Source organism: Carassius auratus, chromosome 44, assembly GCF_003368295.1.
Source record: "Carassius auratus strain Wakin chromosome 44, ASM336829v1, whole genome shotgun sequence".
Classification (NCBI taxonomy): domain Eukaryota; kingdom Metazoa; phylum Chordata; class Actinopteri; order Cypriniformes; family Cyprinidae; genus Carassius; species Carassius auratus.
This window is the reverse complement of record NC_039286.1, coordinates 4,551,144-4,566,481: the sequence shown is the minus strand read 5'-3', so window position 1 is coordinate 4,566,481 and position 15,338 is coordinate 4,551,144. Positions and strand designations below refer to the sequence as shown.

The 15,338-nt window shown below is 36.3% G+C and overlaps 2 protein-coding genes across 7 annotated transcripts; both read right to left on the bottom strand.

The window, feature by feature from the left end:
- Positions 1–587: 587 nt before the first annotated feature.
- Positions 588–3,036, bottom strand: LOC113062203 (protein S100-A11). Its single transcript, XM_026231867.1, has 3 exons — positions 2,917–3,036; positions 2,353–2,508; positions 588–865 (listed from the first exon to the last, which is right to left on the bottom strand). The coding sequence occupies exons 2-3, from the start codon at positions 2,479–2,481 to the stop codon at positions 737–739; spliced, it is 258 nt and encodes an 85-aa protein (XP_026087652.1). The 5' UTR covers positions 2,482–2,508; positions 2,917–3,036; the 3' UTR covers positions 588–736.
- Positions 3,037–3,541: 505 nt separating this feature from the next.
- On the bottom strand, positions 3,542–13,149 carry LOC113062202 (pre-B-cell leukemia transcription factor-interacting protein 1-like). Of its 6 annotated transcripts, none has more exons than XM_026231865.1 (11): positions 12,777–13,149; positions 11,357–11,448; positions 11,177–11,261; positions 10,212–10,306; positions 9,186–9,807; positions 8,418–8,621; positions 8,199–8,222; positions 7,096–7,127; positions 6,950–7,012; positions 6,564–6,741; positions 3,542–5,559 (listed from the first exon to the last, which is right to left on the bottom strand). In XM_026231865.1, the coding sequence occupies exons 2-11, from the start codon at positions 11,420–11,422 to the stop codon at positions 4,679–4,681; spliced, it is 2,250 nt and encodes a 749-aa protein (XP_026087650.1). In that variant the 5' UTR covers positions 11,423–11,448; positions 12,777–13,149; the 3' UTR covers positions 3,542–4,678. The 6 variants fall into 6 exon arrangements, with proteins under 6 accessions (XP_026087650.1, XP_026087648.1, XP_026087645.1 ...); XM_026231863.1 differs by having other exon boundaries at positions 8,418–8,645; positions 10,230–10,306; positions 12,777–13,147; XM_026231860.1 differs by having other exon boundaries at positions 8,418–8,645; positions 12,777–13,145.
- Positions 13,150–15,338: the final 2,189 nt, after the last annotated feature.

Sequence of the window (15,338 nt, the reverse complement as noted above, 5' to 3'; positions counted from 1 at the left end):
GTGGACTATGGTCACGCCTCACAGCTCTGATTAGGTTCACTTATGACTTAATCTTAAATATTCTAGTTTTGTTGCATAAAATGTTTTTAGGCACCCCAAAAGGAACTGTGACCCCTGTTGCCACCTTATCAAACCAGTACCATGGGTTAAATATTAAAATCTCAATGCATCTTTTCAAGTGAGTTATCATTGATAACCAATGCCCTTCAGATCATTTTTCAGAAATGTTGTATTCAGTTTAATATATTTGCATTTGCTTTACAATCCAAAAGAAGCCAACACCCTTCCCCCAAGCCACACCTGTATTGCAGGGCAACTTACGGAACCGACTTTACATTGTGTGAGCGATTGAATATGTCAATAAGGATGTCTCTTAACTGACTGCTGTTCCGAGCTGAAATTAAGATCTAAATCTAAGCCGCTGTGCAATTGGATAGTTAAAGGCCCCCAGGGTGGTGTCAGGTTACCATAAAATGATGCTATTAAATCAGATGTGTTATATTGTCTACACAAAAGAATGGGAGAGACTGGAGGGTGTGCAGAGAATCTTATATGACATGGTCAATAAAGAGGCAAGGCAAGAATACTAGGAGAATAATACAACGCTTTCTTTTATTTGCTGTCACCTGCTTGGGACAATCATTAACTGCGCAGTGTTATAATTACATCAGAAAGTCACAAGGTAAAATTAAAGTGATTTTCTTGAGGAGACTAATATTTCAGGTCTCTTTATTGGCTAAAAGCCGCCATGCTGGTTCGCCACGCTGCCAATCAGCTTCCAGAACTCCAGGAACGTCAGTTCTCCATCGTTATTAGTATCCAATGACTTCATCAGCTGATCAATGGTGGCTGGGTCAGAGGCATTCTGTGGGAGAAGACAAGATGGACAGACATTTATACGAACTTGCAATGAAAGCGTCTCCATCTAGTGTTTGTCACTGGTACTGCGCATTCTTTTCCGCTGACCTATTAGTTTAGGGGGAGTTCCTGTTCTGGATGGGTCGAAAAGAAAATGCTCTGATGTGGCATTTTTCTATTGTATCCAGCCGTAGTGATCTGGTTAGGATGTAAACATGCTGAAAGCAGACAGTTTTTCCACACTAGCTAGCAGTATAAGGTCTGTCTCTGACTTTAGAGTTTTTTTGGCGTAGGAAGGAGGTGTAATTTCCTCTACAAAATCACAAACACGTGACTCACAAGGAATCCTTTAGAGGACTGGGATGTGGTTAACTAATAACTCGCACCAGACCTTTGGGGTAATTCTTCTCAGAACACAGAAGTCTAAAAACACTAAATAAGGACATCGTTTATAAAAAAAAATTGTCAGATTCAGCATTAGTACCAATCCAATACTGCAAACAAGTTCATTAAATTGAGAAATAAAATATATAAGATAATTCTATATTAAAAATTGGCTTTTTTTAATCCATTTTGGTTAACACATAATACCAGTTAAGCACTGTAAATAAAACTATTATTTCTTTATTTAAACAGTCTTCAATTAAATTTTCTAAATATCGTTAATATAGCTCACGTGTCAAGAAAAATTCTAGGATAAAATTTAGCATGCTGTATAAGACAACAATGTATCTTTTGCTCTTAATAATAGACTCTTTGCAGCACCTGAGATTCAGCAGACATGCCTCTCCTTATTAAGAACCATTTTGAGTTGGTTTTATGGTATTGTGAAGATTTAAAAAAAACAATAAAAAAAAAAGTTCTTAACATTATGTTATAGTTCTGTCACTCACGTTTTTGACATACATAGACTTTATAGTGCACGATTCAAACTTAAACTTTTATAATTCATGACTGAAAACATTTTGTAACATGATATTGATGTACCATTAACATGGTAATGCAATGTCTGATTTTAAAATGGGTATCAAAGGATTATATTTGAGATTTTAAGTTTTCAGTTGATATATAATTTCTGATGATTTCTAAAATGTGATAGAGAAAAAGGCAACGAAGAATTTTTTTTTTAAACAAAGGTCAAAACTCCTGTTATTATGTAGATTTTTGAGGGTGCACGCTTGTCATAAATTAATCTATTACTTTTCCTACATAATCTTTAACACAAAACATTGGTAAAATATATATTTGGGAGTCTTAGACCTTTCCAACGATATATAGTTTGTCAAGATTAGATAGATTTAATTGTAATATAGTGAAGTAAATGTAGGCGTCCCGTATATGGGACATTTTTTTTAAAGAATCAGATTTTCTAAACAACCAAATGGGTTTTAAATGGAAACCTTTATATTTCAGTATGTAGACCTGAAATGAGGAATACTGTAGATATGAAGCGGACAAATTCTAGGATATAGTGTAATAACTCAAAAGGCATACCTTTACAAAGTTTGGTAACTGGGATGTGACCAAGTTCTGAAACTCGTCTTTGCTCAGAGTGTTTACAGAGCCATCCTTCCCTGCGTAAGTCTTGAACTGGGAGACGAGCACGTTAATGGCAGATTCCATGATTTTAGGAGTAGGATAGTTAGGTGGCTAGAAAACAAAAAAGTTATTGACAGGTTAGTCATTTTCAGTTGTCAAACACCCCAAATATTTCACTCAGAAATGAAGACTCAGAACCATTTACTCATAATCATCATGCTTTAACTCCATATAACTTGGAGATATTCAGCAGACTGTCCAAGCTTCTTTTTCCATACAGTGAAAGTGGATGAGGACCAAGAACACATGGTCACCATTTACTGTCATTGTATGAAAAAAAAAAAAAAACAGAGGATGCTCTAGTAATTCTTTTTAGATGCCAGAAAGGTGAGCAAGAGGATAAGTAAAAACTGAGAATGTTCATTTTTTGCTGAACTAACCCTTGTAAGAGCAAAAAGTGAATGCAATGCAACCCAAAAATGGGATTCAGTAGAAACCAGAAAAATATGATAGGCTTACCTGAACCAAGGATTGATGTTCGGACTGAAGTGGTGAGTAAATGACCACATCTCACCTTATATTCTCTTCATCCGACCAGCAAACTCAGCGGAAAACCAAAATCACACCCAATGCTCACATGTCAGGAGGTTCTTATCTCTTGCTTCAGTGTTTCCTTAGCAACGTAGTTTAGGCTCTCTTTAACACACACACTCACACACGATGCATTTATAGTAATCCAGATGACAAAATATAGAGTATATCCGACAGATTAATAGCATACAACCCGCATTGTTGTTTGTGGTACTGAGAAAAAGTACTATTTATGTTTGTTTGTGATTATTTCAAAAGCATAACCTAACACGTGAAGGATGATTACTCTACACCTATCAGGTTTCCTAAATGTGTGCAATCCAAACATCTGTCATCAGGGAAACTTCATCAGATAACTCTGTCAAGACTTACTCAGCATCAACTGACATGCTGGTACAAATACAAAGACCTCACTCCTACAGATCAGTTTTAGAGGTCAGAACTGAATGGGCTTTAATACACAATACAAAACAAGAGATTTTATGTAAAGGTAAAATAAATTAGACCAGACATCCATTCTGATTTGTTAGTTGTGAAATAAATCTCAATAATTCTCATGGCAATGGTAGATCATTTTAATAATAATCAAAAAAATTCATATTGATACATTGTGCCATTTGGTCTTGTATACCCTTTTTTTTTTAAAACGGTATTGAATTTTCTTTCACATTAAATATTATTCTGCCATATTATAACTTAAATTATGAGTTCCATTAAATAAACGTTTCTTCGTATTTACAAATTAGACAAGAAAAGGGCGCAATTCAATGGTTTCCATCTCAGAAGAGTACAGACAAAACAATAACACAGCTATAAATCAAATGATCTTGAGGATTCACTACAATGCATGTTTTCCTAAGATTGAAAGAGGATGTGAATAAATATCCCATCACCACAGTGCAAACAAAACCATTATTGAAGCTTTCTCTATTTTCTTTCAATGTTGATTTCAGTACCATAATTCTGTGCTCACAAGTAAAGGTACATAAACTAACATATCAAATTCCTAGAAAAGAGAGGAAAAAAGAATTCAAAGATTGTACTTTAATTTACGGTAAGTGTGAGCAGAACTCGAGTTGGGGTCGAAACCGAAAACAGAAAGCTTACAATGACCTCTAAAACCTCTGGCAATAACAAAACTCAAAAAGAAACCAGTCTGACAGCAGCTTAGTAAGCAAAGCATGGGGTAGATGCAAAGAAACCAGGATTTTAATAATAAAATATAAATAAATAAATCAGCTAAAATAAAAGTCCTGACATTCTCCATAATTTTTAAGTCAATTTTGGTTGTTCAGACAACTTATAAAGGAGCATTCTCTAACGATCTCATTGCATTCACCCAGTGTAGTGTTAATCTTGTTCACTGTGACCAATCCATCTGCAAGTGAAGTGGTTTCATTCATGTGGCAACACTTAAAGCTTAAGGTAACTGACACTTTACACAGCAAGCAAGAGTCAAAGGGTTTGGCGTTGAAGAACAGGACTAATGGAGGTAGCTTACAGCTAAACACCCAACGCACATGTGGGATTTCACTAATGACAAGAAAACTCCTCACACACAAGGCATCAAGCTACATCTACATTCCATAAAGAACGGGGAAAGTAATGGGTAAGATTGTTTCGTTTGCTCTCCTTTACGTGGTGTATTCTTTCATCCGGTCAACCGAGTTTCTGGGGTGGGCAGCACCAATTACGCCAAAGGGGCGGCGAACTGTAGCAGAGCCTCTTTCTCGAACTCCTCCATCTCTTCCTCGAGGGAATCACTGTCATGTTGTTTGCCTTCTAAACCATCTGCCAGATCTTCAAGGATATCTGCAACGTCCTCTGCGAACTCGCTGAAGAGCATCCTGTCGTGGGCGAAAACTCCGCCGCTGAAGAACTGGGCAGTGAGCCGGCTGAGAGACTCCTTGCTGTCCTGTGGAACACCATCTAGTTTGCTTAGGTAGATCTCAAGAAGGTCCTGAAACTCTTGAAGCTTCACAGGAACAAGCCCCTCTGCATCAGCGCAGTTGGATATGCCATGGCAGCCTTCGGCAGGATGTCGGTTCCTCCTGAGCTTCTCTTCTTGGTGTTTCCAGAAGTTCATCTGCTCATGGTGGTGGTGATGATGATGCTGCTTGGAAGGTTTGGCCTCCCAAGGTCTTTCCTTCTGTCTCCTTTCCCTCTCTTGCCTTCTGTCATCCTTCTTGTGGTCCCACTCTTCTTTGTACTTCTTGAGATTGTCTCTCCTTTTGTCCTTGCCATGCTTCCACCCTTTTCCTCTTTCTGCCTCGTCTTTCTTTCTGCCCCATTCCTTCTTCTCTCCTTTGTGCTCTTGGTGTTTCCTCTTCCACTCTTCCCGCTTGCCCAGCTGATCCACCTGCTTCGACAGTCTCTTCTGCATTTCCATCAAGCTCTCCCTCAAACCCTGCTTGTTCATTCCCTCCAGTCTCTTCCGGCTCTCCTCCAAAAGAGTTTTCTGCCGCTTGAGTTCTTCTTTCTTATCCCAGTGTTTCTCAGTTCCTTCTAGACTAGACTCAGCAGTGGAAGGTGGGCCAGAGTCTTTGAGATGCTGTGGAAGATCTTCTTCAGCTGAAGTAGAAAATAAAACAAATGAATAAAAATAGTAGAAAGCCATGCAGCCAAATATATATATATTTTTCCCACATTTCATCTTGATGTAGGGTTGTAAAAAGAAAAAAATTATAAACACTAAAACTAATATTAGACATTTTAACCACAAGTGAAGTTGGGTATCATAAAAGTATAATGTGCAGTAAAACAATATGGAAAGTATGAAAAAGATACTTATTTTGATATCCGCTAAAGATTACGTTTAACAGTGTTATTAAATGCTTAGTGTTTTTAGTGTTAACAGGGTTAGACGGCAGGAAAGGTAATCTAAAAATAAAAGACATGAGCATGCACAATTAAAAAAAATCTAGCATTGATAGATACCAATAAATTAGATAATCTCTTATATCAGGTGATTACCAATATACAATACAAATATTTTGAGGTTGGTGAGATTTTTAAAATGTTTTCGAAAAAGTCTCTCCTGCTCACCAAGGCCGCATTTATTAGATCAATAACAGAGTATAAGCGGTAATATATTGTAATTTATTATAATTTGTTCCTGTGAATTTTCTGCAGTCATTACTCCAGTCTTCAGCTTCACATGATCCTTCAGAAATGATTCTAATATACTTTGATTTGATTTGATTTGATGGTGTTTAGGAAAAGTTTTTTTTATCATTAGCAATGTTGGAGACAGCTTCATATTTTTGTGAAATCATTATTATTATTATTTTTTTATTATTTACAGATTCTTTGATGAATACATTTTCAATGAATAAAGTTCAAAATAACAGCATTTATTTGATATAAATATTTTGTAACATTATAAATGTCTTTAGTGCCACTTTTGAACAATTTAATTTGTCCTTGCTAAATAAAAATTGTGTTATTTCTCATCTTGTTAAACCAAAAGATGTCTTTTGGCTGTTACATTTACAAACGCCATCCACTTCTTCCAAATTTAAATGTTGAGTTTTAAAAATCCAGATATTATTCATTTCCTCTCTCTCTTATCATACCGGTAAGCTTTGTGAGCTCAGCAACTCTTGCTCTCAGTGTCTGGAGTTCTTCTTGTAAACCAGGCAGTTCAGACAGTTGTTCTTTCATCTTAGTGTTCTCGTTTTCCAGTGCTCCCTTCTCAATGTTGTGTTTATCTGCCACCATTTTCAGAGCCTGGTCCAACTCCTCTTTCTGTGACTGATCAATGACAAAGAAAGACCATAAGTGTTCAACATCTGAAAATAATCTCCCAGGACACCCTATAGACAATGCAAAGGACATTTAGTGGAACATTGCATTCACTTAGAAAAAGAACCAAGGAGCGTTGTATATGAAGTGTTCCCTTTTAATGTCATGAGATTTACTTAATGTCATAAGGTTAAGTTGAGGAACTTAGAGGACTAACCTCAATCTGAGCCTCTAATATATTCATTTGTTTATTCTCTTGAGCAAGTTTATCAAGAAGTTCCTGGAAACAGAGACACAAGTCAGTAGAGAATGCCACAGGTGAAATCAACAGAGCAAAGACGAAAAATGAAGTAATGCACGAACCTGGTCACTTAATTCTGTACCGTCAAAATCATCTGTGTGAGAGAAAATAGATTTGTACTGTTCTTTGAGATTCCACAGACAAGACTGTTAGTGTCAAAAAAAATCAATGCTCCAAGTAAAACTCAGTGTAGTTTATGCAACAGCAGTCACACAGTTCTGGAGTTAGATTGTTTTATTACATGCATTTTGTGTCTGGTCTCTCTGTAACACACTCAAAAGTTTGGGGAAAGTAAGACTTTCATTGTTTTTTGATTGAATATATTACTTTTAATGAGCAAGGGTGCATTAATTAATAAAAAGTGACAATTAAAGGTATTTATAATATTACAAAGGCTTTCTATTTTAAAATAAATGCCAATCTTTTGAACTGTTTAACAATAATACGAAATGTTACTTGAGCACGAAATTAGCATATCATGATCCTGATTTGTAAAGGATCATGTGACACTGAAGACCAGGTTGGTTCAGCTTTACCATCACAGTATAATAATATTTTACAATATTACAGTTTCTACTGTATTTTCCATCAAGTAAAATCACTATTGGTAAGCATAAGTGACATTTTTTAAAAACATGAAAAAAAATCTTACTGACACAACCTTTTAATACACCAGTTTTACTCAAAAACCTAATCAAGTTGCCTTTTGATTTAGTAACCCTGGCATCCACTACAGCAACATGTCAGCAGAATCTCAGCAGGGTGATGCAGCCACTACTGAAACTAAACAAATACAAAGGTGAAGTGTGCCATTCCTTGCCCCAAGTGACACCAAACTGCAATCTGATTGTTTGAGGGGCCTGAACAAAAGTGTAAGTTTGGGAAACACCCTGTATGTCTGAGCACTGGAAAAGTGTTTGACAAAACGAGGCACAGAAATGACACACTTCAACTTTAAAAGGGAGGTGTAGAAGCAACCAGCAGTTAAGCAGTGCATCTGCGGTTATGATAGAGGCTGCCCTCAGGTAAATGCACCTTTTTCTTCACTCATTTGTGAAGATTTGAATATGCGTTGGGAACAATTCTACAGTTAGCCCTGGAGGACAACTCCTATCCACAGCTCAAACAAGCATATACTGCCACCTAGCTCAAACTATGAACCTACCATCAGACAGGTCAACCACAGAACCTGGAGGCATAACAACATGAACAACATGACCACTAAAAATGGGAAATTAATGGTCTTTAACGTAAAATGAGGTGTGTATTCATTACCATTGCCTAAATATGAATTATTCAATTGCACAACTGATGCATGCAACATCGGTTTCATAGGAACAATTCTAGAATGTGATTTACATTTGTGACTTTTTTTTATACTCACTGGAGAAAAAGAAGGATCCAACACAGAGCAGGACCAATGCTCCTATTATCAGCTGATTCAAAGAGAAACCTGGTTTCTCCTCTTTCCTTGCTGGCAGGTTGAACTCCTCCTCTTCCTCTTCTTCCTCGTCTGAGCTTCGCTTCAGCAGTATGGTTGGTTGCACATGTCTGAGCCTCAGACCATCATCTTCTGCTGAGGGACCTGCTGGAAGTTCAGCACCAAGAGATTCTGAACATTGTATAAAAAATAAAAAATAAAAAAACAAACCAGGAGAAATTAGGCAAGCAGAAATATGGTAAAAGCATCTATACTTACTGAATGATACGGTTCCTTTTTTTTTTCTTACAGAGAACCGTTACACTCCTAAAATATTAATTTTATATATATATATATATATATATATATATATATATATATATATATATATATATATATATATATAAGTGGGGACATCCCATAGGCGTAATGGTTTTTATACTGTAGAAACTGTATTCTGTGGCCCTTCACCAACCCGACACCTAACCCTCAGAGGAAACTGTGCATTTTTACTTTATCAAAAAACTCATTTTGTATGATTTATAAGTGTTTTGAAAAATGGGGACATGGGTTATGTCCTCATAAGTCACCCTCTCCTTGTAATACCTGTGTCATACCCATGTCATTATACAGAGTTGTATCCTGATATGTCACAAAAACAAGAGCACACACACACAGCTGAGGGAAAAAAAAATTTTAATTCACATGTATGACTTTTTCTGAACCTCATACCTGGTTCTCTGATCACATCTGGGAATTTCTCTGGCAGCTCTATGTCTTCTTTCTCAAAACTTGGCTCCTCCTCAGTCTCAATTGAGCCAATGGTTTCTGGATAAGGGCTGTCAGGGGCGGGGCTTTCTACTGTGGAACCAAATCCTGTATCCGTCTCAGAGGGCGGGGCCAGAGGCAGGGTTTCAGGTGCAGGATGTACATCAGCATGAATATCTAGCACATGGGCAGCAGAAGAATCACTGATTTCAGGGATTGGGCTTAAGTCTGCCATAACAACAGGGACATCTGGAGAAGAGCTTATTTCTCTGAATGGTTTAGGAGTGGAAGTGATTTCGGACTCTGGTTCAGGGGCGGGGCTTTCTTGGACTGGAACATGCTGGCCGGGGAAGATATCGGCAACGTCCTCTTCAGTGGGTTCGTCAAGGACTGACTCCTCTGAAAACTGGAAGGCCGATTCTGTAGCAATGCTGAAGGGAACAGCGCCCAGAAGGTCACTGTCAGGGGGAGAACTGGTGATTGTGTCATGGATGACAGGAGCATGGATCTCAGGATCAAGCTCAGTATCTGTATGACCAGATGCTGCCATTTCCTCAAAAAAATCTGGGGATGTTTCCTGGCAAATCTGGATATCGGATAACACACAACTGTTAGTTTTTTAGGAAGGAGACAGTTTGGTATTGAGTATTAAGAAAAAGTCAATCTGCACTGCAAATTTAAATGACAGGCACCACTTTTAGTAGGATAAGTAGAAAAACAGAGAAAAATGGGCTTAATATCAGATTAAAATATTTACATAGATATTGTAGTTAAAGTCCGATTCAATTTAAGTAGTGTTTTAAGTTCTTTTTTTTTCACATGCATGATTGGAAATCACAACAAATTAAACAGACTCAATCACTTGCACAATGGCAAAATTCAGATTCAGGTTGAATTTCATGACCAAGTCATACTTGTGCACAGTGTTAAAGCGTGCAAAACAAATACTGTGATAGAGTATGACAACTGAACGTCATGCGCTGTACATACCGGCACTGATGCACTGACCTGGTGACCCTCCTCTGACAAAATGGTCTCCACCATTGGAGTTTCAGGGTCATGTGACCTCACCTCCAAAGAGCTTCCTGAAATAAATACAGTGTCCCGTTACAGAACCTAAAAATTGGTGTTACAACTAAAGTCTTCAAATGATGCACATTCATTCAGCAGTTCATATAAGCAGCACATTAATATACAACACAGATCAAAAGTTTGGATTGGTACAATTTTTTAATGTTTTTTTATGTTCTCCAAGGCTGTATTTCTTTGATTAAAATACAGTAAAAACAGTAATACTTGAAATAACAATTTTAATTGTATAAAATATTAAATTAATATATCATAATTTATTTATTGTTAATATTTTTATTATTATTAAATTTTTCAGCAGTCATTACTCCAGTCTTCAGTGTCACATGTCACAGTTTTCCCGTGGCTCAGTGGTAGAGCATTGTGTTAGCAGCGCAAAAGGTTGTGGGTTCGAGTCCCAGGGAACACATGTTAGGTAAAAAAATGTTAGCCTGAATGCACTGTAAGTTTCTTTGGACAAAAGCGTCTCCTAAATGCATACAATACAATACATGTTCCTTCAGAAATAATTTGAATATGTTGTCTTGGTGTTCAAGAAACAATTCCAATTATATAACCAAAGCTGAAACAATTGTGCTGCTTATTATTTTTGTGGAAATCCTGACATCTTTTTTTCAGAATTATTTGATTAAGTTTAAAGGAATGGTATTTATTTTAAATTGTTTTTTTTTTTTTTTTTTTTTAACAACAATCTTTGCAGTCAGTTTTGAACAATTGAATGTCTCCTTACTGGATTAAAAAAAAAATATTATAACCCCAAACTTTTGAACAAACAAATAGATTTTACTTTTCTTTCCAATTCCCCCAAATAATACAGATACTAAATAAATAATTTAATAGCATTGGGGAGCACTTAGGTTTCTAACCTGCTACTTCCTCTGAAAGACTGGGTGCATCTCCAATACTCTCTGTCCCATCATCCACTGAGGCTGCAGGGTCCACAGCAGCCTCCTAAAATTCAAAAGTGCACATCACTACATCTGATTCATTCCTACAAATGAGACAATATCACTAACACAAGCATTTTGATAATATGTTTTGCAAACCTCTGGAGAGAGCAGAGTCCAGCTATTACTGGACGAGCCGGTGCTGCCGGTGCTGTTATCAGACATGGCCCTCTTGTGGCTCTGCACAGCACCTACATAATGAAGATAACATTCAGAAAGATTAGTTTACTACTAGTATGTTCTGCCCAGGCCATCAGATTCAGTAAAATAAGCTATAGCATACATTAATATTGCTTTCATAATTAACACTCTGAAAAAAGATTGAAAATACTGATTTTGATGTTACCGCAATAACCCTATAACTTCAACATTTGCCATTAACTTTAAAAATAGCTATATTTACACTTTGAAATTCATTATAGATGATCACTTAACACAAATATGCAATTTTATTAGATCATCTTTTTGTAACATCTAAAGGCAATGCATTATCAATAACCCCTAAACCACTGGTCTTCAGAGCATAACTCAATAATTTATTGATTATATCATATACTGAATTTAAGAAAAAACTAAAAAAATGTGTCTTTCAATGAAACATTACTACTATATCCTAACAATAAGATGTTAATCGTCCAAGATTTCAAAACTGCCTCTACTTTTTGACAACTTTGTCACTACCCTCATTAAGTCCTATTAGTTGCAAGCAACATTTGAAACACAAAATGGTTATTTTAATACATGTGATGTGCACAATTTCATTTAGCCAACGTGAAAGATTTCCAAAAAGACTGGTGACGGCCCATAGACAGGTTGACGATCTGAACCCTCTAGTCTCATTCATTCAAGCCAATGACAGAGATTTGTTAATATTTATATTACATATTTGACACATTGTGTTTGTATCGGACAGAGATGACACATAATGACTGACAGGCAAGGAAACAGATTTTGTGAGAAAATGGAGGAACCTTGAACCCACACGTCGTAGATTATACCGCTTGAAATTAATAGGCTTACAAAACAACAATGCTTCACAATGCATAAAGATAATATTTCCAGGTTTTGTTGCCGCATTCCTCAACAATCTGTCACTCTAGCCACACTTTTATAAAATCCACACTGGCGCACTGTTTATCTTACTTATTCCTTTAGATGTAATCAACAAGATAACGATTACAGCTATTACATAATAGTCAAACACACACAAGCCACGAACAATACACAAGAGACCGCTGCAGTCTATAAAGCCACACTCAAAACGTGACCAAACATGGTCGAATGGCCTCGTTGCATTCCTGGCCTATTGTTTATCGCGTTTAAATGGACATTTTTAATTCGGTAAGGCGCTGTCATAATGGTGATGCACGCACTGCGTAGGCTGCGTATTTACATTGTGCAGCGTTCAGCAGCACCACGCGCCATTCAGAATGAACACAACCCTCTTCCGCACGAAACGAGGATCCTTACCTACTCATTCCAGATCACATACACGGATGCTGTGATAGAAAACGCTTACCGTGCTTAAAACGGTCTCAGACTCGTTGCGCAGGCGTTATTCCGTCAGTTTAATTTCACCACTCTTGAACTTGGCAACTTCGCGCATTCAGAGTTTGCGTTACTCTCCAAAGGGACTCCGCTCAAACACTAAACAGCCAATGGGAATAAAGAGTCGTGTCGCGCACACAGACAGCGCATTTCAGCTGTGACTGACAAAGACAGGTGAAAGTGACAATCTGAACGTGAAGTGCGGGCGTATCGTTGACTTGAGGGGAAGTAAAGATCCCGACAGCATGCATTTACTCCCTATATAGAGAGACAAGACATGTTCTCCTCCAGCAGTCTAATGACACGTCCACACAACAAGAGCTAAATCTGTTGGGACTTCCCAAATGCCTGTCTGCTACAGCTGGGCTAGCCTAAATAAACATTGCTCTGGTGTTACAACATGTTCTTTAGTAATTAAAGCATTGCTGAAGCAAATAGATAGTTATGAAACATTGCTATGTTGTATTAAAGGAAGCATCAAACAACATACTTCATGGTTCCCAAGCATATTTTCCAGGGGACCCCTATTTTAACATTCCAGTCTTTTAAAGACCCCCTCCCCACCACCCCCTAAAATCAGTTGCGTTTTTAATATATGAAACAACATGAAACAATCATTAAAATAATTACATTATTAGCGATGGCCGGATTGTAAATGGATTTTATTTTTGAACCTTTTACTTATCATTGATTGATTGATTGATTGATTGATTGATTTTCTAAATATATATATATTTTTTATGTTAACTATGTTTTGGCAATATAACGCATTTTTTTCCATACCAATAACGCCACATGAATCTTGAACAAATTGCTTCGTAATATTTAACTTTGTTTTCAAACCCACATTTTTCTGAAAAACGTCGAAATTACATCATTAATCTGTTTTATATTCATAAGTCAAAAATAATTAAAAGAAAGCATCGTCTATTAAATTTTCTAACACTGATCTTAAAATATATTTTGAAACTATTTCTATTAGTTCATAGAGATCACAAAATAAGATTTTTTAATGTTTGTTTATTTATTTTTTTCATTTATTTATTTTTGTTGTTGTTGATTTTCTGTTTTACATGCTTTAAATTGTACAACATTGCCTTTTATGTGGTGGAGCTAAAATATAAATAAATAAATAAATAAATAAATATTTATCTTTTTCCAAGCGTACGAAATAAGGAAATAAATGGGAAATGGGAAATACCCATAGGGAAATACCACCGGCTAGCGACACCTGTTGGTCAAAAATATGCAAATGCAAAAAAATCTAAATACCCCTTTCACAAACAAATGCTTTAGTGAAATTGTAATAGGCTTTATTAAAATTACTCTACAAATAATGCAATATCATGAAATATAAAGGTTCTATATAATCTGCGTTCTTTTGTTAAGGTGTAGGGTCTGTTGTATGTGTTATTAGGCAGGGCTTGGCAAACTCAGTTAAAAGCAACTAATATAATAATCCATTTTGAATTATCCATGCATAAATATTAAAATATAACAAGTATGCGAATGATGGCGAATATTAGTAAATATCTAACTTCAATGCAAAATTATACATGAAGTTATATTTATCAGCAAGGGGTAGCATAATTAATTTTCAGAACAAATGCCGTTGTTTGCAAATTAATGTAATTTATAATAAACATTTTGGGTTTGGCTTAAGTGTCCAAATACTTTTTGGAGTCACTGTATATGGTCAAAAACATTTGATATTGTATTATTTAGGCCATTTTGTATTTTGATATTCTATTCATAACAGCAACATTAAGCCAAGCCTCCTCAGAAAGTAGGCTACTGCTCCTGTTTAGCATATGGTGACCATAAGACTTCCAGATTGTTCTGCTGCCATTATAGAGGGAACTTTTTCAATGAATGCAGCTGGTTCATTGAGGAACCACAGAGCGATGAGTAATCACTGCAGCTCATTTAAAGTGCTTTGTGCCATTTTTTTGGTGCATACTATCAGTGAACTTTCCAGAGCTCTTGCCAGTTTTATATTTCAATCTTACTCGTTTGACAGCAAAGCCCAGCTTGTTATAAACCATGCAGAAGGAGACGGTAGACATATGATCACCCTTGAGACTTCAGCTCAACACTAATTTTCATCAGTAGTGCTCCAAGGGGAATGAAAGAAAAAATGGCAACACACTCACAGGCTTAAACAGAAAAACATAAACGATTGCGGAAGGAAACAACTGACTTATTTTTTATGGATCACATAAACATGTGGTCAGTGCACATTTACATCAAGTACAAAGAGAGCTATTGTCGCAGAGGTTGTTATACATGTATAATATACATCAAATGAAAAAGAGAGAGAACCTGCTGATTTAGATGATGCCAGAGCTGTCATTTTAGCAACCATAACAATCGAAAGCAAATTATTAATTCAAAGGTCACTCCTCCAAATCCAATGGCATTTTAAAATACTTGACAAAACAATAAGAATCATGCATGTTTGTTACTGTATCCAGACTTAGCAGCTGAATATAGGCAAAAACAAATTTTCTTCACTTTTTATTTATTTCTTTAA